Consider the following 27,217-nt stretch of genomic DNA (forward strand, 5'->3'; position numbering starts at 1 on the left):
GGTGTGGAGAGAGGAGGATGTAGGGAGTTGTAGTGCAGACAGGGATAAACACTAGACAGTGATGATGACAGTGAAAAATGACAAAGACGAAGACAACTAGGTGGTGAATGTGACAGTATGATTATTATTATTATTATTATTTTAATAACGTTATCATAAAACATTTGTTGGCAGAATATTATGTAAGCAAATGAAACCAAAGTGTATTGTGTATTGTATAGATTTATTGTGTACTTACTCTGATTAATGTGTATTGGCAGTCTCCATCAAAAGTGTATCTTTTCCCATCAAATGTAATGTAATGGCCAGCTCCATAAACTGTGCAGGTTCCATGGCACAGGTTTGTGCTACATTGCCATTTCCTACCTTTACAGGTACTGCACATACAGATAAGTCTTGATGTAAGTATTCCTTAGTATTATACAAGTTGGTGATTTAATATGAATACAGTATGATCCAACTTATCATTCTTTATTTTAAACTTTACTTTGTAGGTAAAACGTCACCATGAAGGTCCACCCCTAAACCTAACACTTAGGTGGGCATGAGCAGATTGTACAAAATAGAAAACAGACATGCTTGAAAAAAACTCATAATATATATATATATATATATATATATAAAGATGCATACAAGTGTGTTAGAGCAGTGGTTCCCAACCTTGCTCCTGGAGTACCCCCAACACTGCACGTTTTCTTTGTCTTAACCCATGTGATAATCAGCTGATGAGTTGAATCAGGTGTGTTTGATTAGGGAGACAAAGAAAACATGCAGTGTTGGGGGTACTCCAGGAGCAGGGTTGGGATCCACTGTGTTAGAGGATGAAAGGGTAAAATTAGTATCAACACTGCAAATTCCAAAGCAGTGTAACAGGTATGATATTTGCAAAATTGAGCATCATGCTAGTTCAGGCAGGGCACCAATCCAGTTGTGACACTCATCACAGCGGTTCCTTTAAATAACCATTTATTCAGCCTGTCTCTATCGCTTCTCGGTACTGTCATGACTCCTGTCTTGTGTTCCTCTTGTCTTGTGTGGACTTTTATGTTATTTCCCGTTCTGTGCCATATTTTGTAGACCTTGGTAGTTTTTCTTGTTGATTAGTTCATGATTGTTCCCAGGTGTGTCTTGTTCGCCAATCTCCCCTTGAGATATATACCCAAGTGTTTCTCATGTTCTTTGTCATGTGTTGTCCTTCTATGGATATTATGTGTGCGCTTGATGTCAGTTTTGTTTGCCTTCCTTGCCAGTGTCTGCATTTATCAGTTTTGGCTGGATTTATGTTTCTTTGAATAAATGTTTGCTGCATCTGGATCCCACTCTCCTTCCTCTGAAACCTGAGCCTTTAGTGACGCTCTCACCCAGCGAGAGATAGCTCGCAAACATATCTTCAATGGGAGGCATCGACACATACCAGTGCTATTGCATTCCCTCGATATTTGCATTGTTAGCATGCTGATATCGATGGATGTGGGCCGAGTATGGGTTCTTCCATGCCTTCTCGATATCAAAATGCAGATTGGGAAGGAATGGAATGCTCACGGGAGCTGGTGGATTATGGCTAGAAAGAAATTGTTCATCCAGCCTTCCACGAGCAATCTCTTCCCTTGTGCGCCGCCATGGTAACTCGAACCAGGTAGACGCGCTGGGCCAAAAGACTTATCTGATTTCCACCAGCCGCAGACCCTCCGTCTGCTCGTCGCCGAGGTCGGCCTCCCGCAGCATCCTCCGCTCCTTCTAAGTCTCAGCAGCAGCCATCATCCAGGCCTTAACGTGGAGCAACCCGCAGGAAGTCAACCCGCCAGTCCCATCCAGGCCGCTGCCAAACCAGGAGGCAAGCGGAGGTGCAAACGACCCTGAGACGGGCGACCCAGAGCTGGATCAAGTTGCTCTTCAGGAGATGGTGGCGGGCCGGGCGGAGAATCTTTTGTTTCCTTTTATTTTTGTACCCACAATTCCGATAAAAGAGCAATTTCTGAAACCTCTGGGTCTCAAGAGGGTCTCTTTCATCACCAGCGAGCAGCAGTCCCGGACGCACTAACGCCTCCGCACATTCAACCCTGGGCAGAGGATCTCTTTTCTCGGTTTGGAGTTGGACTCGATCAACATGACAGCACGCCTCACAGAGGTCCGTGTCCAGTCAGTGTTAAACTGCTCAGTTCACTCAGGCGCAGAACAGCGGCACCACAGAAATTTTTTCATAGGCTCCCGGGGCATATGGCATCTGCAGCTGAGGTAACGCCGCTCGGATTGCTTCATATGAGGCCACTCTAACACTGGTTTCACGATCGAGTAACCCCGATCCGAGTAACCCCGCACTGTCGCCAAACTCTCAGCTTGTGGTCGGAACCTTCATTCCTGCGGGCAGGCTTTCCCCAACAACAAATATCTAGGTATACTGAGGTCTCCACGAATGCCTCTGCCACCGCCTGGGGGACCACGTACAATGAGCATGCAGTTTCAGGTCTGTAGAAGGGGCCTCAACTGCATTGGCACATCAACTGCTTTGAGTTGTTAGCAGTACATCTTGCGCTGGGCCACTTCAAAACGCATGTACTGGTCCGTACAGACAGCACTGCGACCGTTGTGTACATCAACCGTCAGGGTGGTCTATGCTCTCGCCGCATGTCACAACTCGCCCAGCATCTCCTCCTTTGGAGTCAGAAGCATGTGAGGTCGCTTCGTGCCATTTATATTCCGGGCCTGCTCAACCGTGCTGTCAATGCCAGTCAATGGCGACTCCATCCCCAGGTGGTCCAGATGATTTTCAGGCGCTTCGGGACCGCACAGGTAGATCTGTTTGCCGCCCCGGTCACGTCTCACTGCCAGTTGTTCTATTCTCTGACCGAGGGGACCCTCAGCACAGATGCTCTGGGTCACAGCTGGTATGCAACGCAAGTATGCATTTCCCCCAGTGAGCCTTCTTGTACAGTCCTTGTCCAAGGTCAGGGAGGACGAGGAGCAGGTCTTGTTAGTTGCACCATATTGGCCCAACCGGACCTGGTTCCCGGTACTGGTGCTCCTCGCGACAGCCCCTCCCTGGCCCATTCCTCTGAGAGAGGACCTGCTCTCTCAGAGAAGGGGCACCCTATGGCATCCGTGTCTAGACCTCTGGAAACTCCATGTCTGGTCCCTGGATGGGACGTGGAGGTTCTAGGTGACCTACCCCCAGCGGTAGTTGACATCATCACTTCCACTAGAGCCCCCTCTACGAGGTACCTCTACGCGTTGAAGTAGAACCTGTTCATTGAGTGGTGTTCTTTTCACGAGGAGAACCCCAGAATTTGCTTGATCAGAGCAGTACTTTCATTCCTGCAAGATGGCTTGGAGTGAAGGCTGTCTCCCTCCACCCTTAAAGTGTATTGGCACACATCACGATGCAGTTGAAGGTAAGTTGCTCGGAAAGCATAACCTGATCGTCAGGTTCCTGAGGGGGGCGAGGAGACTAAATCGTGCCCTGCCCGCCCGGGTTGAGAGCCCACTCCACTAGGTGTCGCTTCTTTCTGGGTGCTGGCACACGGCGCCTCGCTGACCGATAACTGTAGAACTGATGGCTTGGCGACGCCTAACACGTTCGCTAGTTTTTCTCTTGGCAGAGTCCGCTCTGCCATCACTGTCCGGTGTAGCCTCCCCCTTCTCAGGCAGAAAGTCACCCCAGTGACATTCCATATATTGCACTGCCCCTAACCGGCCAGTCCATATGTGAATTCTCCACATGTTACCTCCCTTCAGGCAGGATGTGGCTTCCGCAGTGTCCCTCTCCCCTGGAAAGGCACGCTTTCCCAGTGTTATCCAAAGAGTTCCACTGTGTGGGGTATAACGGAACAGCAGTTTGAACTCCCTCTACGCAGGCCTTCCGCCCCAGCCAGTTGGGGTTCTGAGAGTCTTGCGTAGGGCGTTGGATGTGGCAGCAACCATGGTGTTTTCCATAGGGATCCCAGTTACGTTGTCAATAATGTCCCGTCGCCACTAGGGATGGGAATCGAGAACCGGTTCTTCTTCAGAACCGGTGCCCAGTGAAACGATTCCTTGGAACCGTTAGCATGCTTGCTTAACGATTCCTCTTATCGGTTCCGCTCGTTGCAAATGTGTCATGACGTCACACACGCGCTACGTTGTTTTGGTTATATTTCATGTCACGCACAAATAGAATATGCAGGAGGTAATACCACTAACTTGAAATACCACGTTAGCCTTGTTCACTCGAGCTGTTATAACGCCTGCAGAGTCTGACTGCTTTAGAGTAAGCATGAGCTCCAATATCACCCGGATCCGCAGCCAAAAACAAATCATCCACCCGCCCTAATGTTATCTGATTTAGGCATCCGCACCCGATGGTCAAATAACAAGTATTCTGTGTTGTTACGCGTGATTATAAATGGATGATCGTCTTCAACAACAGACTCGTTGACGGATGCGCGCGTCTCAGGGTAACATTATACACTGATGAATGAGCGCTGCTTTTAAATGAACATTTCTTTAAAACAAAATTGATTTGACAGAATTTCATTTTCTTAATGGCATAAACAGACTTTAGTCCCATGAAACTTTAACTGGAATGTCACTGTTTCTGTCAATGCGACTTCCCGAACAGGCGAACACATACACACACACACACACACACACACACGCGTGCGCACGCACACATCACTTTTGAAGTAAAATTGAAAATTGGATGCACTGCATCATAATGCATCGAGATATCGAATTGAACTGAATCGATGACATGATAATCGTAATCGAACCGAACCATGAGACCAGTGTAGGTTCAAACCACTAATACTCTGTGCTGTGTCTTCTGATCAGATATTAAAGCGAGTTAATACAAACAAACACATTTGTACTTATTCCCTCACCCAATGAGAATCGATAAGAGAATCGATAAGGAATCGAATCGATAAGCAATATCGATAATGGAATCGGAATAGTTAAATTCTTATCAATTCCCATCCCTAGTCGGCACCGTTGATGACCATCGCTGTACAGCCGAATACATCTCGGCTCCTCAGCGAAAAACAATGAGTACGTGCGCTTGCTTCCAGTTTATACCCACGCTGTGGGGCGAGTGACGCAATTCACGCTTGCCAGCGTTCATTGGCTCGTTCTGTAGACACTCGAAGATGATAGGGCTGCCTGAAGTGATCCCAATTACATCGTCACGTTGATGTTACGTCTCTCCTTTCTCCTTGCTTTACAACTATAGGACAGGAAGAGCTAAATAAACTTATCATTGCATCTAAACCAACAACATGTTTATTAGATCCAATACCCACTAAACTACTGAAAGAAGTGTTACCTGTAGTGGAAGAGCCTCTTCTTAATATTATTAACTCGTCTTTATCTTTAGGTCATGTTCCAAAAATATTCAAGCTGGCAGTAATACAACCTCTCATTAAGAAACCGCAATTAGATCCAAATAACTTAGCAAATTACAGACCCATCTCAAATCTTCCATTTATGTCTAAAATACTAGAAAAAGTTGTGTCCGCCCATTGTGCTCTTTCTTGCGAGAAAATGATATCTATGAAAAATTCCAGTCGGGATTCAGACCGCATCTTAGCACAGAAACTGCGCTAGTTAAAATTACAAATGATTTACTTTTAGCTTCTGACCAAGGCTGTATCTTAATACTAGTTCTACTCGATCTTAGCGCTGCGTTCGACACTATCGATCATAAAATACTCTTGGATCGACTACAAAACTACACTGGTGTTCAGGGACAGGCATTAAGCTGGTTTAGATCGTACTTATCAGACCGTTACCATTTTTTCTGTTTAAATGGGGAAAAATCAAAGATAACGTCAGTAGACTATGGAGTGCCGCAAGGATCGGTGTTAGGCCCTCTGCTATTCTCAATATACATGCTGCCACTTGGTAATATTATAAGAAAACATGGAATTAATTTCCACTGTTATGCTGATGACACTCAATTATATATATCATCACGACCAGATGAAAACACTAACTTATCTAAATTGACAGAGTGTCTAAATGATATAAAATGCTGGATGACGTGTAATTTCCTGCTATTAAATTCAGATAAAACGGAGGTACTACTTATTGGTCCAAAAAACTACCCACAAAATCCCTTACAATACAACTTTAATTTAGAAGGATGTCCTGTTACTTTATCCACTACAGTAAAATACCAGGGTGTTATACTAGACCGCAACTTGACTTTCGAAAATCATATTTCATATATTACAAGAACAGCCTTTTTCCACCTTAGAAACATTGCTAAGCTACGTAACATGCTATCTGTTTCTGATGCAGAAAAGTTAGTTCATGCATTCATGACCTCGAGACTAGATTACTGTAATGCTTTATTAGCTGGTTGTCCTGCATCCTCAATAAACAAGCTACAGTTAGTGCAAAATGCAGCCGCTAGAGTTCTTACTAGATCAAGAAAATATGATCATGTAACACCTATTTTATCATCTCTACACTGGTTACCTATTAAGTTACGTATCAATTACAAAGTATTCCTACTGACCTATAAAGCCCTAAATGGTTTAGCTCCTGTGTATTTAACAGACCTTCTATCGCCATACAATCCATCGCGCTCTTTAAGATCACTAAATTCGAGGCTTCTGGTCATTCCTAGGATATCTACGTCCACTAAAGGAGGGAGGGCGTTCTTGCATTTAGCTCCTAAACTCTGGAATAGCCTTCCTGATATTGTTCGAGACTCAGACTCGCTGTCCCAGTTTAAAACTAGATTAAAGACGCATCTCTTTAACCAAGCATTCACTTAATGCTTAACCTTTAATACTACTGCTGAATCAGTTCGAATGCATTAACATTATGAACATCAGCTATGCTAATTATTTCCCATCTGCCTTTCTGCTGTTATCTCGGGACTCTAGTCCCGAGGTAAATAGCGTTCGTCAGCTCCAGTTTGTATCCAGCCTCTCACGGAGACTTCAGATGCCCCAACGCCTGTGAAGAGACGACTCGACGCCTGTGAAGAGACGACTCAAAGCCGGCGATATGTTATGCCATAAATTAATACATGATTAACTAACTGTATTTTTCTATGTACATTTCCGAAATGCACTTTCTGTAAAGCTGCTTTGAGACAATGTGTATTGTGAAAAGCGCTATACAAATAAATTTGAATTGAATTGAATGTGTAGTTCCGAAGTGAGTTCCATATATGGGGTGTCGCATAACCGAAAGCTTGTGACCCCATAGAAGTCGTGGAAGAACAAGTGTAAGTGCGGAAGCCGATCTTAAAATGCGGGAAGGAGTATGTATATGAACAAGATCTAGATTCTAAACGATATGAAGGAGCCAAGTTGTTAAGTGCTTTGTAAGTTAAAGGTAAAATTTTAAAATTTACATGGAATTTAACTGGGAGCCAATGCAAATTTTGTAAAACAGGAGAAATATGTTCAGAAATGGAAGTTTTGGTAATGTTAACAACTTTACCAACTGTAATTTATGAAGAGATTTGGAAGGAAGCACATAAAACAAAGCATTACAATAGTCAATTTGTGATGTTACAAGAGCATGCACAAGCAGAGAAGTACTCTTGAGTGAAATGACAGAACGCAGACGATTTATATTCCTATTATGAAAGAATGCAGAACGGTAACACTGTTAATATGAGCTTCAAAAGACAGTGTTCTGTCAAGAATGACATCCAAACTTTTAACCTGATTAGACAGAGGAACACAGCAATTATCTGTTACCGCAAAATAAATATTTGACTTAGTATTTTTTGAACCAACTAGAAGAATTTCTGTTTTCCTACTGTTCAATTTTAGAAAATTACTTGAAAACCATTTTTTTTAAATCACTTTAGCACTCACCAAGAGCAGAAGAGGGAAACTTTGAAGAAGGTTTAGAAGACAGGTAAAGTTGGGTGTTGTCGGCATAACAATGAAAATGAATATCATATTTCCTAAAGATGATGCCAATTGGTAAAAGATAAATAATAAACAAAAGAGGTCCTAAAACAGAACCCTGGGTAACACCAGTGACAACATAGGTGGGTTTTGATTTAAACTGTTTAAGTTGTACAAATTGAATGCGGTCCGTGAGATAGGAACGAAACCACCAGTAAACCACTACCAGTAATTCCAATGCATTCCAGCATGCTCAAGAGTATAGAATGTGAAATGGTATCAAATGCTGCACTAAGATCAAGAAGTATAAGTCTTGATAAAAAAAAACAGAATCAGCAGATAGTAATAGATCATTAGAAATCTTTACAAATGCAGTTTCAACACTGTGATGAGAATGAAACCCTGATTGAAACTGCTCATATAAACTATTACAAGAAAGGTGTACATGGAGCTGGATAGCAAAAAAAAATTCTAGGATTTTGACAGAAACGGCAGATTCAAAATGGGACGAAAATTTTCTAAATTATTTCAGTCGGTCCCAGGGCTCTTAAGAATAGGTGTTTTAACAACAGTTTAAAGTGCAGTAAGGACAGTACCAGAAAGAAGTGAAGTATGCATGATATCAGAGATTAAATAGGAAAGAAATGGTAAACCAGTGAAAATGGTCTTTTTCCACCAACTGGCAACCCGGTTTGTCCTAATACTATTGGGTAAATTGGCAGTGGGCGGGATCATACGCACCAAAACAAAAAGAAACATTCTGGAACGGATTCAAAAGTAGGATACAAAAAACTGAATGTAGTGAGGATGTGCAACATATACATAAAATATATATTCACCATTCTTTACAGTTACTTCTGTAAGTTTGTCCAGGTTTGTATAATATTCCATTGTGGATGCAGGGACAGTGATTCTTGGCAATACAGCCTCTACCAGTGAGGTCATCAAACAGGTATCCTATAACACAAAATATCATGCTGCCATTTGCTTAGTGTGGAAATAATTTTGCATTTGCATGAAAAAAATTGTAAAAGCTGACAACTGTACATTTAAAATCAGATTATACCTGCAGGACAGAAACATCCATCGATACAGTGGTCCTTACAAATATGACCTTTGTCAGGGTTTGAACAAGTGTTAATACAAGGGTTTCCACATTCTTGGTGCACCATATTGTGGTAAGGACATGATTTACCTAAAGAGATATGTAATGTTAATGCCATTCACACTTCAACTTAAAACAGAGTTGGAACGGGCTGCTGAAAAGTTTTAACTTACCACAGAACTGCTGAATCCTCCACGAGTCAGGCTTTCCACCTGCCTGTTTACATTGGCGAGAGTATTCCGACATGGTTCTGCAAAAACAAAATGATCTGGTCCTGTTGGTGCAGTAGCACATGTCCAATTCACAGGCTTTGATGAAGAAGTCGAGAGGTACGAGGTCCTTACAGCTATTGAAAGATGGGCCTAAGAGCAGCTGCTCACATACTGAAGTCTAGAAAAAGCATGAATATGTTGAAATACATAATGACTAACATAAACACTTGGGCTAAGCATTTGGTAAAGACAGGGTATCAGAAATAGTGGTGCTCATAGAGATTAATTGTGCTTATCTACAACACTATTTCATGCTTTCAATTAACATTTTTTAGATGTTATTACATAACTTATTCTTGTTTCAGACCTTTCAGAGAACATTCAAAAGTAACACTCCCATAATGTTAGCAAAATGTTCAAATAAAACATTCCCTTATTGTCTCTAACGTTCACACAATATTTTTAAACATTGGAGGATAAATAAGAGAATGGGAGGCTCTCATTTTACACACTTTTAATCCTTTCACATGTTGTCAAAGGGTCGGCCAAACATGGAAAATTAGGCTTTTTACATTTCTCATTGGTAAACATGCAAAACCATCTCTTTTTGGTTTTAATAAGTTCCTCAAACAAAACTGTTGAATATCTCAAATTTTTTATAACGTGCTAGAAATTTAATGGTAGATAACTGAATTTCAAGTTTGTGAGATACAGCACTTGTTTTGGGTCACTATCGTTCCGTTTGCAATGTATGGAAGTTTGTTTCTGCCACAGAATAATAAATAAAAAAGGTAATTGTGACTTTTTACGCGACTGACTTATTTTTCTTGAAATTTCAAGTTTACATCTCAAAATTCTGACTTTTTTTGTCTTAGAATTGTGTGATATAAACTCACAATTGTGTTATATAGTCAGAATTGTGAGATTTAAACTTGCAATTGTGAGTTTTAAAGTCAAATTGCAAGATGTAAATTCGCAATTGCGAGTTATAAAGTCAGAATTGCAAGATATAAAGTCAAAATTGTGAGATATAAACTTGCAAACAAGTTCTAAAGCCAGTAGTGTGAGATAAACTTGCGATTGTGAATTATAAAGTATAATAAAAGGTTTAATTGAGGTATAAATGTAACAGATGTAAGCCAGTAAGAGCTGTGTGTAAACATCACTCCCCTGGTCTCAAGATGTGCGCTAGCAACTGATGCTAGTCTAATAGCTAGTAGCTAGACAGCTACTGCTGTCTTTAGGATCCTTGTTAGCGGATCCTTGTCACCCACCTCCCACGCTAAGAACGCGTCTAGTAGGACCGGTTACATTTTAGTGCCGTGACGGTTGATGGGAGTCAGGATTGGGGGGTGAGTGTAAGAGACGTAGGCCTGTGAGAGCAGTGCATGTAAACCTCACTCCCCTGGCCTCAAGAGGCAATCTAGTGGCTGTGTCGCCCTTGTTAGTCTGTCCGCCTCCCACTCCAGAGACCCCTGGTTCGAATCCTGCTCAGAGGGGGTCAAGTAGGACCAGTTACATTAACTAGAATTTCTGAGAAAAAGGACATTTTCCCTCGCTGTACAAAGAATTGAACTTTATATCACGCAATTCTGCATTTATATCTCACAATTCTGACTTTATAACTCAAAATTGTGACTTTTTATCACGCATTTCTGACTTTATAACTCACCATACCAACGTGATGACTCCGATCTTCAACCACATGGAACTAGAGTATTATCCAATCTGACTTCTGACCTGTAATGCTGCCTAAATCATAATCAAACACTGTTCGTTTATTCACCAGAGGAGAACTGGCCCCCCCACTGAGCCTGGTTTCTCCCAAGGTTTTTTCTCCATTCTGTCACCTGATGGAGTTTTGGTTCCTTGTCACCTTTGTTGTCTTTGGTTTGCTTAATTGGGGACACTTAATATTCAACAATATTATTGATCTGCCTGCATTGACACTATTATATGAGAAATGAACTGACGATTAGACGATTACATAACTGTTTTCTCCAGAGAGGCTATATAAATGGAATAAATTAATAACTTTTTTAACAACAAAAATGAATCATCACTGAACTTACTTAAGCTGGACTGTGACGCTATTTTCTTCTAGATCTCCTGTATAGCCGAAACAATCTTTGTTGCATTACTTTCTTGTTATCACTGTAAAGCTGCTATGACACAATCTGTATTGTAAAAAGTGCTATATAAATAAAGGTGACTTGACTTGACAATTGGGAGTTTATATCACGCAATTCTGAGAAAGAAGTCAGAATTGTGAGTTGTAAACTAGCAATTGTGAGGGAAAAAAAGTCAGAATCGTGAGATAAAAAGTCTCAATAACCTTTTTGATTTTTTATTCAGTGGCGGAAACAAGCGTTCATAGCAATGCCATAAGTTGTAAACATCAGCAAAATTCTAAATTCTGTTCTGTGTGGCTTGGTCTAGAAATTATCTGATCCACTGACCAGATTTGTAGGAAAAACTTTAATGTCACATTCAAATGCTGTGGACAGTGTAACGGGCAAAGCTTAAATATAGTAAAATATATCTAGATTTTGCATCTAGCTTTGCTTGAAATTGTTGACAATTATAACCAGAATAAAACTGGTGCTATAGGGTCAAGCTTCAGTGTGCCAAGTTTCATTACTTTCCTATGTATGGCTAATATAGCTGCCATTGGGGAAGAGAAAAATGGCACAAAGAACAAAGACAATAACAAAAAAATAAAGAAACCAAAAAACTGCACGTTTTCTAATAGTGATGACACACACAACGAACTTACCATTTTTTTGCATGCCTTTGTTGAACTGATCTGTTTCATACAACTCTCTGTTGAACTATCCATCTTTACGAAGTGTCCATAGTCATTTACAGATCTGTCTGAAATTCATATAATTATGCATATTAATCATATTTTAGGCTTGTTGTTTTGTATAAAACTCATTGTTAAGTATCAGGTTATGCAACTATTTTGTAATATATAAATATATATATATATATATATATATATACACAGTTGTAATCAAAACTATTCAACCCCCATTTATTGGTAAAATTTACAGACTTTCAGCTGTTTGCAATGAACAAAAACAACAAATAGGTTTTTTTGGGTTTCCCCCAAATTCATCTGAAAATGCAATTTTTAATGACTTCTGCAGTCTCAAAATTATTCAACTCCCTAAATCACTCACAATAGCACAAATAAAAATCAGCAAAACAGGTGTTTTCTCAACCACACCCGATGCAACTAATCAAGGGCTTCATTAGTTGCACCAGATGTGCTTGAGCTAGAACACATGAAACATCTGAACTGGCTAGTTCCCTTTCGAGGGAACTCGAACTGGGTCGTCGAAAACGACTCTTTGGGGACGCTCCCTAAGCGTGCGCATCTGAAGTATGAATGAAACTATTCCAATCCTGATTGGTGTTGCGTCGTGATGTAACATTTGACGGCATAACCGGATGTATAAAAGTGACGCTGGCACACACACACTCTTCAGCAAGCGCTCTCTGTTGTTGTACGTTCTATTTGGTGTTGTTTGTCTATGGAAAGAGTATATATATAGCGAGTGAACAGTTCAGAAAGTGTGTGCACCCCTGCCCTAGATATATCACGGGTGTGTGAACAACTGTGTGTGAACTGTTTGGGAGTGCAGAAAAACCGGGCAGCTCTTGAGCGAGCTGCTTGTGGTGACTGTGAAGCACTTCCTATGAGAGTGCTGGGCTCCCGCCTGGGTTAATTTGATGAACATGGCCAGGCTCGCGCAACCCCCGGTTGCGGTCCCACGCCTGTTGAGGCGGCGCGGCGATTGAGATCGTGGGGTTCGCAGAGGGATCTTGCAGATGAGAATGAGACTGCTGCGGCACTTTCTCATTCTTCATCTGAAGATCCTGAGGCTCCTGTTCTGTTCGTGGTGCAGAATCCCGCGCTGCGGCTTCTTCTGCCCGTGATCAGGGCCCGAAGCTCGAGCTCTCTGCTTCCGAGGAAGCAGATGTGCTCAGCATCGAGGCGGATGATCGTGAACCAAACTCACCGGTTCACGGTCATGCGTATGAGGAGCTCATAGAGGTTGTGACTCGTGCTGTGGCCAGACTCAACATTAGCTGGCCAAATGATGAGCAGGAAACGCAAAATAAAAGTAAACTAGATGAGCGTTTCCTGCAGCAGACGTCACAACCTCAGCACCGGGGTTAACCTTTTTTTCCCGATTTACATAAAGAGCTTTCTAAATCGTGGGAAAAACCCCATTCGTCCCGTGTATATAATCCTTCAGTGGTTGATTATAGCAATGTATTTGGGGCAAGGGATATGGGATATATGAAGATGCCGAAGGTGGAAGAGGCACTCGCTGGATACCTCTCTCCTGAAGCAGCATCTTCCCTTAAAGCCCCGGCGCTGCCCGGCAAACCATGCAGAGATACCTCTGCATTGGTTGGCAGGGCTTATATGGCGGCAGGTCGGGCTGGTTCATGTCTGCACTCGATGGCTATATTGCAGGCATACCAGGCCGACCTCCTGAAAGACTTGGATGAGGAGGAGGGGCCACCACCTCAGGATATAGCGGATCTGCGTAAAGCCAAAGATCTGTCTCTCCAGGCTACTAAAGAGACGGCGCTATCGGCCGCTCTATGGCAGCTCTGGTGGCCACGGAGAGGCATCTGTGGCTGAATTTATCCGGCATCAAGGAGAAAGATAAATCCTTTCTCCTTGATGCGGCCCTCTCGTCTTCTGGCCTGTTCGGTGACGCAATTACTACTGTCGTCGACAGGTTCCAGGAGGCGAGGAAACAATCTGCGGCATTCCAGCAGTTCCTACCTCGCCGTTCTAAATCCAAGTCGAGTAGGATGGGGCAAAGAGATCAGCCCCAGCTGTCATCGAGCTCCTCGTACCGCCAAGAACAGAAAGAGAGCGTTGCCTCTAGAGCCCCTCCTCCGGGAACTTGGCAAAAGAGGAAACGCTCTCAGCTGAAATATTCCGGCCAGAAAGGCGACTTGAGAGACGTCCTTCAGGCTAGGAGGGCTTCGGGAAAGAGGTCCTAACTGGAGTAGTGGGACCTCTGAAAGCTGTCCCCCCCGCTGCAGAGCAACCAAGGTTGTTCTAGCAGCAGAGCCCTCAGGAAATCGGTTTTGGTTTCCCGCCGTCTCTGACGCTTCGGACCACCTCAATTTCAAACGAACGCACACCGTGCCGTTAGTTTCAAAAAATAACAAACGAGTATCAATTATGGTCACAAAATCCGTATCGACTAAATCCTGCCGGTCCCTCGCTTCAGGAGGTCGAGAACAGTACTCGGGAAACACCCGAGGCCAGCCTCGAGAGGCTGGTTCCCTTAGTAGATTTTGTAGAGGCATGGTATCATCTTCCCAACATATCTGCATGGGTCCTGCGCATAATAAACTTGGGATAGAGACTGAAGTTCGGTCACCGCCCACCCAAGTTCTCTGGGGTGGTGCAGACTGCAGTGGTTCCAGAGCAGGCTCAGGTGATGGAACAAGAAGTGTTATCTCTGCTGGTAAAGGAGGCCATAGAACATGTTCCTCTTTCAGACAGGGAGTCCGGGTTTTACAGCCGTTACTTTATAGTTCCAAAAAAGGATGGAGGGCTGAGGCCGATTTTAGATCTAAGACATATGAACCGTTGTCTGAGGAGGTTCAGGCTCAAAATGCTCACTATTCCCATCATCGTGAATCAAATCAGATCCAATGACTATTTTGTTACGATAGATCTAAAAGATGCCTACTTCCATGTCTCCATCCTTCCATGTCACAGGAGGTTTCTGAGGTTCGCTTTCGGGGGCGAAGCTTACCAATATCGGGTTCTTCCATTTGGCCTAGCACTCTCTCCCCGCACGTTCACCAAATGCATGGATGCAGCACTAGCTCCATTGAGACTTCAGGGCATCCGCATACTGAATTATATCGACGACTGGCTCATTCTGGCCCAGTCTCGAGAAATGGCAGTTCGGCATCGAGATGTCGTCCTTGGCCAAATTCAGAGCTTTGGGTTGAGACTCAACATGAAGAAGAGTGTGTTGGAACCATCCCAGAGCACAACGTTTCTGGGTGTGGTGTGGAATTTAGTTACAATGCGTGCACAAATGTCTCCCGCGTGTATCGAGTCCATTCTGGCGATGGTGTCCAGAAATAAAGCTAGGTCAGGCCATCACTGTAAAGCGATTTCAAAGACTGCTGGGCCTCATGGCAGCGGCATCCAACATTATACCTTTGGGCCTTCTACACATGAGGCCTCTTCCGTGGTGGCTGAAAACCGAGGGGTTTTCCCCCAAGGGGAATCTGTTCCGTATGATCAGGGTTATGCGCAGATGCCTTTGTTCTCTAGTAATATGGAAGAAACCTTGGTTACTGTCCCAAGGGCCAGTGTTAGCCGCGTCATGTCGCCGGAAGTCCATTTCGACAGATGCCTCCCTCACTGGCTCGGGCGCGATCATGGACGGCCGTTTTGCCAGGGATCTGTGGCAGGATCATCATCTTTCTTGGCATATAAATTGCCTAGAGATGTTGGCTGTATTCAGGGCTCTGAGGAGCTTCCTCCCAGACATCAAGGGTTACCATTTCCTAGTACGATCGGACAATACATCGGTGGTAGCTTATCTGAACCGACAAGGGGGACTCAGATCGCACCCTCTATACAGATTGGCGCATCAGATTATCCTATGGTCCCAAGTAAAACTACTGTCTATCAGGCCAATGTACGTTCCGGGGGTTCAGAATCAGGGAGCAGACATCCTTTCGAGGCAGGGGCTGAGGCCCGGGGAATGGAGACTTCATCCAGATGTGGTTAAGTTGATATTGGAGAGGTTTGGACCAATGGAAGTGGATCTTTTTGCGTCTCGTGAGACGTCCCACTGCCCACTTTGGCTCTCCCTCACACATCCAGCCCCACTAAGGTTGGATGCCATGGTACAGGCCTGGTCAAGGCTACGTCTGTACGCTTTTCCCCCGATCACTCTGCTCCCGGGAGTCCTGAGAGGGTCCGTCAGGAGGGCATCAGTCTACTTCTGGTTGCCCCAATGTGGCCGGCCCGAGTTTGGTTTTCAGACATAATATCACTCCTGATATGTCCACCGTGGCAGATTCCTCTGAGGAGGGAGTTTCTTCAAAATCGTTTCTCTGCGGGTCTCTCCCCTTCCACACTTAAAGTGTACGTGGCTGCCATTGCGGCTTTCCATGCACCACTGAGGGATGGGCCTCTTGGGAGGCACCAGCTGGTCATTCGTTTTCTCCGTGGTACTTGGAGGATGAGACCGACAACCAGGTCCAGGGTTCCTGCCTGGGACCTGGCGGTGGTTCTCGAAGGGTTATCCCTGGCCCCCTGCGAACCCCTTCAGTCGGCGTCGCTCAAGGACCTGACGTTTAAGATGGCTTTTTTCTTGGCTATTTCCTCTTTAAAGAGGGGGGGAGATCTCCAAGCCCTGGCAGTAACACCCGCCTGCTTGGAGTTTGCCCCTGGAGGAGTTAAGGCTATCTTGTATCCTAGGCCTGGTTATGTGCCTAAGGTGCCTTCCAACATGGCGCGGTCTACGGTCCTGCAGGCATTTCATCCTCCACCTCATCTGTCGGCAGAAGAAGAGAGACTCCAGTCAGAGCTTTAAATGTGTGTACCTTGAGAGGTCCTCTTCTTGGAGGAGGTTGGACCAACTGTTGGTGTGTTTTGAGTCACCTAAGAAGGGGCTCCCTGCATCCAGACTATTAGTAATTGGATTGTTCAGGCGATCACCTCGGCCTAAAGGTGCTCAATTTGCCTTCACCTTCGGCCGTAAGGGCTCATTCAACCAGAGGCATGGCATCCTCTAGGGCTCTCATTTAGGGAGTGCCCCTCCAGGAGATCTGTGAAGCAGCCGGTTGGGCTACCCCGCACACCTTTGTCCGATTTTACAGTTTGCACCTCCCTAGTACGCCTGGCGCCCATGTGCTCTCATCCTAGCTTAGTGCCTGAGATCAGTTTCACTCTAGGGCAGGCCTTTTCTCGGTGCTTGGCCTAGTGGGCATTCTTTCCCCAAAGAGTAATTTTCGACGACGCAGTTCGAGTTCTCTCGAAAGGGAACGTCTCGGATAATGACTATAACCCTTGTTTCCTGAGAAGGGAACGAGACACTGCATTGTCCTGCCATGCCCCTAGAGGCCTGAGGACATCTTGCTTCATCACTAGACTAACGTGTGTGTGTGCCGGCATCACTTTTATACATCCGGTTATGCCGTCTCATGTTACGTCATGACACCAATCAGGATTGGAATACTTTCATTCATACTTCAGAGGCGCACGCTTAGGAACCGTCCCCAAAGAGTCGTTTTCGACGACGCAGTGTCTTGTTTCCTTCTCAGGGAACAAGGGTTATAGTCATAACCCGAGACGGTTTGTTGAGTTCAAAGTTAAAGGAACAGTAGTTACTAAACAGGAAGCTATCAATGGCTGCAACTTGATTTCTGAGAAGGCGGGTTCAGAAAAACCCTAGAGTGACTGCAAAAGACCTGCAGCATGACTTGGTGATAAAAACAGGCACTGAGGTTTTAGCTTGCACAGTAAGGCACATACTTAACACATGCAGTTTCCATACCAGAACTCCAAGACATACACCACTGCTTACCCAAAAGTACAAGAAAAGTTGGCTCCGATTTGCTCAAAGTCATATAAATATGCTACCGAAGTTTTGGGATTCTGTTCCGTGGAGCGATGAAACAAAACTGCAGATTTTCGGCCATATATGGATCAGCTGTATGTCTGGAGGAAGAATAATGAAGCATATGTTGAAAAGAACACTCTATCTACAGTTAAGCTTGGCGGTGGCTTGGTGATGCTATGGGGCTGCTTTGCATCCTCTGGCACTGGAAACCTGCAGCGAGTTGAAGGCAAGATGGATTCATTGAAGTATCAGGAAATACTAGGAGAAAACATCATGCCATCAGTGTGGAGGCTAAAGCATGGGAGTCATTGAACCAATGATCCCAAGCATACCTCAAATTCCACCAAGGCTTGGTTGCAGAAGAAGTCCTGGAAGATTCTACAGTGGCCATCGCCATCACCTTACTTGAACCCCATAAGAAATCTCTGGTGGGCTTTGAATATTACTGAACTGGAGGCCATTGCTCATGAGGAATGGGCTAAGATTCCTCAGAAGCGCTGGCAGAAGTTGGTGTCTAGTTATACGTCTTATTTTCAGCTGGTCATAACAGCAAAAGAGTGTCTTCTACGTACTAAAGATGCTTGCCATGAAGGGGAGGAATAATTTTGAGACTGCAGAAGACATTACATTTGCATTTTCATTTGAATTTGAGGAAACCACTTAAACAGTTTTTGTTGAGCTATTTCAATTACTTTTGTTTGATTTGTTCTTTACAAACAGCTGAAAGTTTTGAGTATATATATATATATATATATATATATATATATATATAACTAGAGATCGACCGATTCATCGATTTTGCCGATTAATCGGCACCGATAGTTCATTGGTGTAACTATCGTTATCGGTAAAAATCCACACCCGATAGTTTTTCCGGGTTGCGTCCGTTGCTGGAGCGGCTGAGAAGTGTGCGGAGTCATTACACAGTACGAGAGCACTAAGAAGAGACTGCTGGCATTATACAGAGCGAGAGCGGCCTATAGAGGACAAATAACAAACTATCACTGGCTGTGTTGTTTACGTTAGGACGTAAGGCTGCGCGCAGCAAGGAGAGAACACGCAGCACAGAGAATGCTGACACTTCAGACGCGCATTTAAAACACCAACAGCGAAACGGCATGAATACATAACACTAAAGTATATTGCCATATCATTATTGTAATTAATTTGTTGACTAGATGCTGCATCAGCAGCGAAAGAACAGAAGTATGTTTGCCGTCGAGGCTGAGAGGACTCTAGTTCCTCAGTCAAGTGGTTTAAACAATGTGACAAAAACACACGCAGACCTGACACAAATGTTTTATGTTGCAATTGTTACCATCTATTGGCATTATTTTATATCCAGCTGGTCACTTTTATGCATTCATTAGGCGACGAAGTTGCATATTTAAAACTAGTGACGTGATTGCTTTCTCAACATTGATATGTTCATGTAAGTTAGCCGACAGAAACATAAACAAATCAGAAACGCGTTCGATTTAAGTTCTTTTTTTTATCACTACAATACATCTTGTTATTTTGATTAGACAATCATCAAGTGTTCTAAAATAGAAGCAAATAAAGTGAGAGACCATACATAGGCTATATTACGTATATGTAATATAGGTCTTTGTTCAATTTTAATGGCCATCTTTAAAAATGACTCTTTGGAATTATATGAAATGGTAACACTTTACAATAAGATTACATTTTTAGCATTAACTAAGGTTAATAAAATTTGTAGAAGAATTATTCATTGTTAGTTTGTTAATTTCAACATTTACTAATGCATTTGAAATGGAGTTTTAATTATTGTTATAATTGTTAATATCTGTTATTACCTTAATGTACTATGAACTAACATGAATGATAAAGGTTCAATTGTATTGCTCATATTAATACATGCAGTAAAAATATATATTGCATAATGCATATAGTTCATGAAAGCTAGCTAATACATCCTTGTTAACAAATGCGACTGGGAAAGTGTTACCTATGAAATTTACATATGTTTCTAGGTTATAGCTAACGAAACTTGTAATATTTTAATGTTTAAATTATTTTCTATATAGAGTTCGTTCTGTAGAACTTCTTATTTTAATATATTCATATTTATATATTTATTTAATATAGCACATTTCAGTTCAGCACTGTTTTACTTGTGAGTGTTATGTTTGTTTTTAATCCAGTTTCCATTTTTAAAAAATATCGGTTGAATTATCGTTTATCGGCATTAGGGTCAAACCTAAATATCGGTATCGGTAAAATCCACTATCGGTCGACCTCTTTACATAACTAAATAAGAATGTATGTATTTATTAGTTACCATATTTTATGCACTCATTGTGTTTCTGGATGCCATTGAAGTCTCCACACAAACCGCAGGTCTTATTTTGGTACATCATGTCCAGTTCAACCTGAAAATAAACAATTACAGCTTCTTTCTTGCTAAACATCTGGAATTTTGCATATTGATATTCTACTCACTGTGAAAGAGTCATCCTCATTCCATTTGGCAACTAGTCCAAGCTTAGCAGTGACTTTGATGTAAGAGGAACTCTTATCAATAAGAACACCAGAGTGGCTAAAGGGTAGAGTCATCCTAACACAAAACATACATTGAATCACAACCTTTCAAAAAAGTTGCTGTAACCTTCACCCTTATTAATAACTTTTACTTACAGTGATCCATCTATCCTGACAGAGTTTTTGGTGAGCTCCACTACGGTGCTGTTCAACTTCATTGTGATGTTAGTGATAGTTGGTTGGTCATTTACGACTTTTCGTCTCATCTGAATATTAAAATCCTCATAGGTGCTCCCACACATTGCACACATGATATAATTACAAGTGGATGGTAGGTGGAAAATGTCTCCATCAAATTTCTTGAAGTGGTAGTTACCCCATGTGCTACAGACTTGTTTGTCTAAGAGGTAAGATGACACATTTGTTTTATATGTGTTTAGCAGTTACATTGAATAACCATTCCTGTGTTCATATGTTTATGTATATTATGGTTGAGAATCTTTTGGAAAAACTGTAATTTCAATTTGTGCTGGTTAATTATGAACAATGGGTAAAATTGGGGGGCGGGGATGGGCGGGACGGGGGCGGGGCTCCATTACGGCCCCTCCCCTAACCGCATGTGATCTTACTCCAAGCTTTTGATAAAACTTGAGAACCCTGTGAGAGTGATTAAATGATTTTAATTTTTAGGTGAACTATATCTTTTTGGCTTCTTTAAAAAGCAAGGAACAAGACATTGCACCATGAACGGAGTAAAGTTAAGTCTCTGTTAAACTGCCTCCTCGTCTTTATTATTTACCTGTAACATTACAGAATTAATGAATTAACGTATTGTTAAGGTCAATATAGACTCAAAACCTTAATACATTATCCTATTAATTTCCTGATTCCATCACTTCTGGGGATGTCCCCAGTCCCCACCAATGTCAAAATCAAACCTACGCCCTTAAAGAGAAGTATAAACTACCATTTCGAGATGAAGTTTGTATCTGAAGACTTTTTGCACCATTACAATACTTATAGGTAACTAGTCATCATATCTTCTGCTCCATGAAACACATGTTAATGCTCAGTAGTACACATACAGTTTATGGTTCTTTAATGTATTTGGATTGTACTGAAATTGAAATTGAAAAAATATAAATTCCTTGCATTACTTTTACTTTAATACTTTAAGTAGTTTTAAAACCAGTACTTTTACACTTTTACTTGAGTAAAAAGCTTGAGTTGATACTTCAACTTCTACAGAAGTCTTTTTAAACCCTAGTATCTATACTTCTACTTGAGTAATAAATGTGAATACTTTTGACACCTCTGATCGTTTGGAGTTAGAAAAATATAATATGCATTGTTGTATTCTTAACATTTAGCGATTTAGTCTCAGATACAGGATATATTTTACAGCAGGAATTCACCTGCACGTTCACGTTGAACACGTGCCGGATTTTATTTAATCATTCAACATTATACATTATTTAACGTACTCCGTTCCCTGAGTACGCAACCAGGACGTTCCCTTTCAGTCGATAACGTCGGACGTAGTCGATGTCGACTGAATGGGGATAACCATTGAAAATGCCACTAAAGCTGACACCTTCCAGTGCCTAGACAAAAGGCTCCTGATGCCCCTGCAATTTTAGGGCGGGGAAGGACAGGGCTTAGGCCAGGGAAGTCACTGATGTTCATACAGGACCACTGGGAAAGCATTCCCGTACATAGGAAGGAAGGGACGCTGCGGAAGCCACATCCTACCCGAAGGGAGGTAACTGGGAACTGGGCAGATGACCGGGCAGCACAACATATGGAATGTCACTGGGTATAACTATAACTGTCGTGAGGCTCGTCGGGTGCACGATTAAGTAGAGCGGGAAGAGTGGAACAAAGCGTCCTCAGAAGCTTCTGACTCCAAGGAGGAGGTGACTAGTGATTCTTGATATGCGTGGGAAGCTCACGCAACGGTCGCCATGTCTAACAACTCGAGGCACAAATGCCCGTGCAGTCGGAGGTCGCCCAGGCCCCCGTTAAAGCACGCCCTTTGTACATGGCCCCTCAGTCAGTGAGAGTTTGGTAGCAGACCGGGGTGAACTGTAGTCACACAGGGTGAGCTGCTCTGCCACGGTCACCTCGGGACTCGATCGTGAAGCTAGTGCTGAAGTGTTTTTCATATGGAGGAAGCCAAGTGGCTGCATCTACCATATGCCTCAGGAGCCTCTGAAAGTTCTTTCAGTGGGACCCTTTCTCACTTCTATATGCACCAGCTGAACACACTCTCATTGGAGAGACGTGTTGGACCGAGTCCACCTCCAAAACTGAAAAGGAGATACTCAAGCCGTGGGCGAGATTACTCTCTCCCAGTTGACCTGAAGACCCAACGGGCTCTGGAGCACTCGAAGGGAAGGACTCTGTACTGATACTTCAACCCTCACACACAACACACAGGATGGCCTGCGGCGGAGAAGGTAGAGATCTGAAGAACATGTCATTCAGGTCAGAGCTGCAGACCAATCTTGGGCCAAGATGGTCACGACCCACCACCTAGTAGCATGAAGAACAAGTTTGCAACTGGCCTTCATACCGGCTGGAGGAGCGGCTTATTCAAATCCTTCACCAGCAGGATAAGATAATCGCGCACAAGTCTGCTCAAAACTAGGTGTGATGAATATCACTGGATTTTCAGGAGCACGTCTGCTCAACACCTATTATCACTGACTTGAGCGGGATAGCCGAGCCTGAGGTGGGGCAGCAAAGTGGAGAGTGTGGTGTTAGTGTGCTGTGCAACACTTATCTGTCTCCACTAGCAGCACGGGGGCGCATAAAAAGGTGGATGACCGGGTCCTCGAATGCACCAAGCTGCCTGCTGGCGACCAAGGGGGGGCTGAGGGTTGTAAGGCTATTCAGGGTCACACACGCCAGACTGGCCCTCTTGGGCCCCAGAAACAGATGATTTTGCTCATTATTTGAAGTGTGGGTACAGCTTGCTCCGCTTTTTTTGGGGGGAGCCAACGGCGGAACAGACACACACACAAACAAAGACTCCACCCGGCCCTCACTCGGGGGAGGGAGTGACCAACTCCAAGAGCATCCTCAGCCATCCCTGGGCTGGACCACTAAGGTGGACGTCGCCAGACCGATCGCGCACGCCGTGACACTCGACCCCGGAGGGCGAGGTCGGATGCAGTGCGGTGCTCATCTATGAGTGCATGTCCATGGGTGCCCTGGCCTGACAGACCTGTAGCAACGCCATGGCACGCAAGAGGTGGAGACGGCTGAGAACCAGCGCGGCCCGCCCCGAGATACCAAACCTCCAACCGAGACTGAACGGGATACGGTGGAGGTTCCACTCGAGCCCGGCAGCCTCGGCAGGCCCGTTTCAGCATAGCTGACATTTCTGGATCTGGCTCGGGCAATGTTACACTCCCAGAGGGAGATAACACAGCAGAGTCGTCATTTACAGAGGCCAGCTCACCCTCCGATGCTGCTATCGACATCTTATCCTCTGGGGGAACCCCCATTGAAACAGCTGATCGGTCCATTACAGAGGGACCAGCATGCTTAACAGGAATTCCAACGGCTGCGGTGTGATGGAGGAGTGAGGAGCCCACAGGGAATGGTTACCGAGCGAGACATCCATCACTATTCTCCGATCACCCATCCCACACGGCACCCGGGGATGGGGCATGGTAATGGGGACTCGCACTTTGCGGACAAAGGAGAGTCTCGATCTCACCGCGACAGATATATTCCAGCAATGAGAACATGAGCTCAAACACGTGGAGCAACAATTGTGACCCTCAGAGAGGAAAAGGGAACGACCGCATCCAGAAACGCACAGGTGGAATGACATCTTGAAAAAGTGATGCGAATAACGCACGCCAATTCCATTGGCTCGTTCAATAGTACTCAAAGAACATTGGCTCTCTGATGCGATCTGACTACATTAGACGTAATCGACTGAGAGGGAACTAGACTTCCCATAGACTTCAATACAAAATAGCATCAAAAAACAACGTCCGTACACAGCCGACAGGTGTGAATAACTTAAGAAATCACTAAGATTAAACATGTCAAGTAATTATATCTCCACCCTGTCTGCCATAGAGCGTGAAAGATGCGTCAACAAACTTAATTTGGTCAATTTAAAAACATGTCCCTTCATTCTCCCAGCGTCAAATTGGTGTAGCAAGCCCACCCAGTGGCCAGAGGTGTCATGGTAAGACAGTGAATGATTTTACTTCGTTTTTGAAAGTAAACCTCTTTAAATAAATAAATATATATATATATATATTTAAATATATATATATATATATATATATATATTATGTCTTATAACATACATATATTATATCTTATAATATATATATATATAACCCCACTGGGTGGGGTTGTTACACCAATTTGACACTGAACATATAAATGAACATTATATGTCCTGCAAGTGTACACTTTGAAAAGTAAAACTTACATAGAAGATGACATATACAGGGAGTAGTACTAGCATGAGCAGACATGATATCATTAATAGGAGACAAATCAAAGGAAAAAAATAAACAGCTGTTCGAGCGGTTACAAACATTTTTTTCTCTGTTTTCAAAAAAAGGGAAAAAAAATTAACATGCAACAAGTACGTGATTAAGTCGATGTCTGTTTAAGAAGAGATGAAATATAAATTACTCATCATTAAAGTAATTTCGGCTTCATTATAGCTTATAACTTTTGGCATAATGTTAAAACACATAACGTCTGTGATTATCCAATGTGTTAACGTCCTCAAAATATATGTCTGTGATTGGCTACAATCAATAATCAACCCTTCAAAAACATGTCTTCACCGAGCGCTTACACAGATACACACAGGAGCGCTTGAAAGCAGGTGTCTATCAACGGATCCATAATATATCTACTGATAGACGGATCCGCTGATAGATGACTGCTTTCAAACGCTCCCGCGTGTAGCTGTGTAAGCGCTCGGTGAAGACAACATGTTTTTGATTGTTGCCAATTACAGACAAATATTGAGCATGTGAACACAACGGCCAATCAGAGACATATATATTGAGCATGTGAACCCCATGGCAAATCAGAGGTGTTTAAGAATCCATTCAACATCGTCAAATGCTAGTGAAATGCTAGTATCGTCACATTTTTTTAAATTTCAGTACCGACTTGGTACCGAATTCGGTACTTTTGACAACACAATTCCAAACCCGTAAGACTTCCGCTCATCATTGGAACACAAATAAAAATATTTGATGAAATCTGAGAGCATACTGTCACTCCATTTTGACACATCAAAAAGTTCATAAAGAGATCGTAAAAGTAATCCATATGAATTGAGCGGTTTAGTCCAAATTTTCCTAAGAGATTCAATCGTTTTATATGTTGAACAAATTTAATGTAGGCTTTTATTTACATCTAAACATTGATCAGCCATCAAGCTCAGAAGCTCAACCGAACCTGTTTGACACACGATAACAAACCTCTTGCAGAAGCTCAAACATGCTGCGTAACATGAGAATGAACCTCATTGGTACTTGCGGAAGCTCAAACATGAGAATGAACACACAAGAATGAACCTCATTGGTTCTTGTGGAAGCTCAAACATGCTGCGTAACACAAGAAGGAACATCATTGGTTCTCACACGTCAAGCAAACATCCTTGGGCTTCCGTTTACCACAACTGATGTGTGAGTTGATGAATGTTTTTGAATTTGAATTTATGATAATAAAAGCCTAAATTCAATCGTGTCTCTTCAGAAAATTTGGACTAAACCACCTTTTTAAACCATCAAAGTGGTAATTGCGTAGCTGTCAATGGAGGGACATATCAGATTTCATCAAAAAGATCTTCATTTATGTTCCGAAGATGAACAAAAGCCTTTTTTTTTAACAAAAGGGTTTTGAATTGACATGATGGTGAGTAATCAATGATAGAATTGAAATTTTTGGGTGAACTTTAACAGACGTTTTGAATTTTCAATTTAATTTGATTCATATGTGAATCGATTTTTTTTCCCACCGCTATTATATAACTCAGAAATTGCTACCAAATTTCACAAATAATTACCAAGAATTTAGCAACACATTGAATTAAATGTGAAATTTCGAATTAGAAAAACTGAAAAAAACTTTTTTTAGTAAAACATACTCCAAAGTGTAGAAATTCCTACCAGTAAATATGAAATGCATTTGTATTTTATTTTTAAACACCTTAATCTATAAATAAATAAAAAATAATTAATGATCCACGAGTAAATAATTAGTGAATAATAATATAATTAATAACCTTTTTTAATTAATGAGTAAATAATTAATGAATAAAAATATAATTAATAACCTTTTTTAATTTGAGATCATATATTGTGGTCATTTGATGAATTATGTTACTCTGACATCATTGATCAATGTCAAACTAAGATTATGTACCACAATGCCTTCTAACTATTTCATAGAAATACTAATGCCTTTCTTAAGGATTGCTTAAATATGGATTGTATCTCTGGCTTATGATGTCACAATAGAAGAAGACAATAGAAAAAACTGGAAAAGCAGGGCAGGGAATTTAAAAAGGTCTCACTGATTAAGCAATCAAGGTCACATAAGAGAATCTTTACTTTAATTTACTTCACTTAACATGTAATATTTATTTAAAAAAAATTTACCTGTCCGTGAGGCACTTAGTCCAAAATACAGTACTATCCATTGAAGCATCCATATCACTTTTCTGGTACATCTCTCCATGCTTACCCTCTGGATCTGTGGATCCCTCCACAGGTGTTTGAGAATGTTTGAGAAACTGCTTTGTGTTTTCCATTTTATACCACCCACTTTTTTGTAAAGGTCTAGGAGGGGATGAACATGGTTATGTGTCAAAATGTCAATAATCATCAGAATAAAGGAATGTAAGAAATG

General features: G+C 42.5%; 1 protein-coding gene across 1 annotated transcript in view; it reads right to left on the reverse strand.

Moving 5' to 3' along the window:
- Positions 1–27,119, reverse strand: part of LOC143710840 (mucin-2) — a 39,304-nt gene extending 12,185 nt beyond the window's left edge. The window contains exons 1-8 of the mRNA XM_077202085.1: positions 27,053–27,119; positions 20,465–20,708; positions 20,270–20,384; positions 20,109–20,199; positions 9,129–9,338; positions 8,917–9,045; positions 8,690–8,807; positions 239–377 (exon numbers count right to left, since the gene is read on the reverse strand). Of these exons, the coding sequence (XP_077058200.1) occupies positions 239–377; positions 8,690–8,807; positions 8,917–9,045; positions 9,129–9,338; positions 20,109–20,199; positions 20,270–20,384; positions 20,465–20,708; positions 27,053–27,119 (1,113 nt within the window). The remainder of the gene's footprint in view (positions 1–238; positions 378–8,689; positions 8,808–8,916; positions 9,046–9,128; positions 9,339–20,108; positions 20,200–20,269; positions 20,385–20,464; positions 20,709–27,052) is intronic.
- Between the last annotated feature and the right edge of the window lie 98 nt (positions 27,120–27,217).

Source organism: Siphateles boraxobius, unplaced genomic scaffold (assembly GCF_051911475.1).
Source record: "Siphateles boraxobius isolate OS27281-9 unplaced genomic scaffold, OSU_SipBor_1 48, whole genome shotgun sequence".
Lineage (NCBI taxonomy): Eukaryota > Metazoa > Chordata > Actinopteri > Cypriniformes > Leuciscidae > Siphateles > Siphateles boraxobius.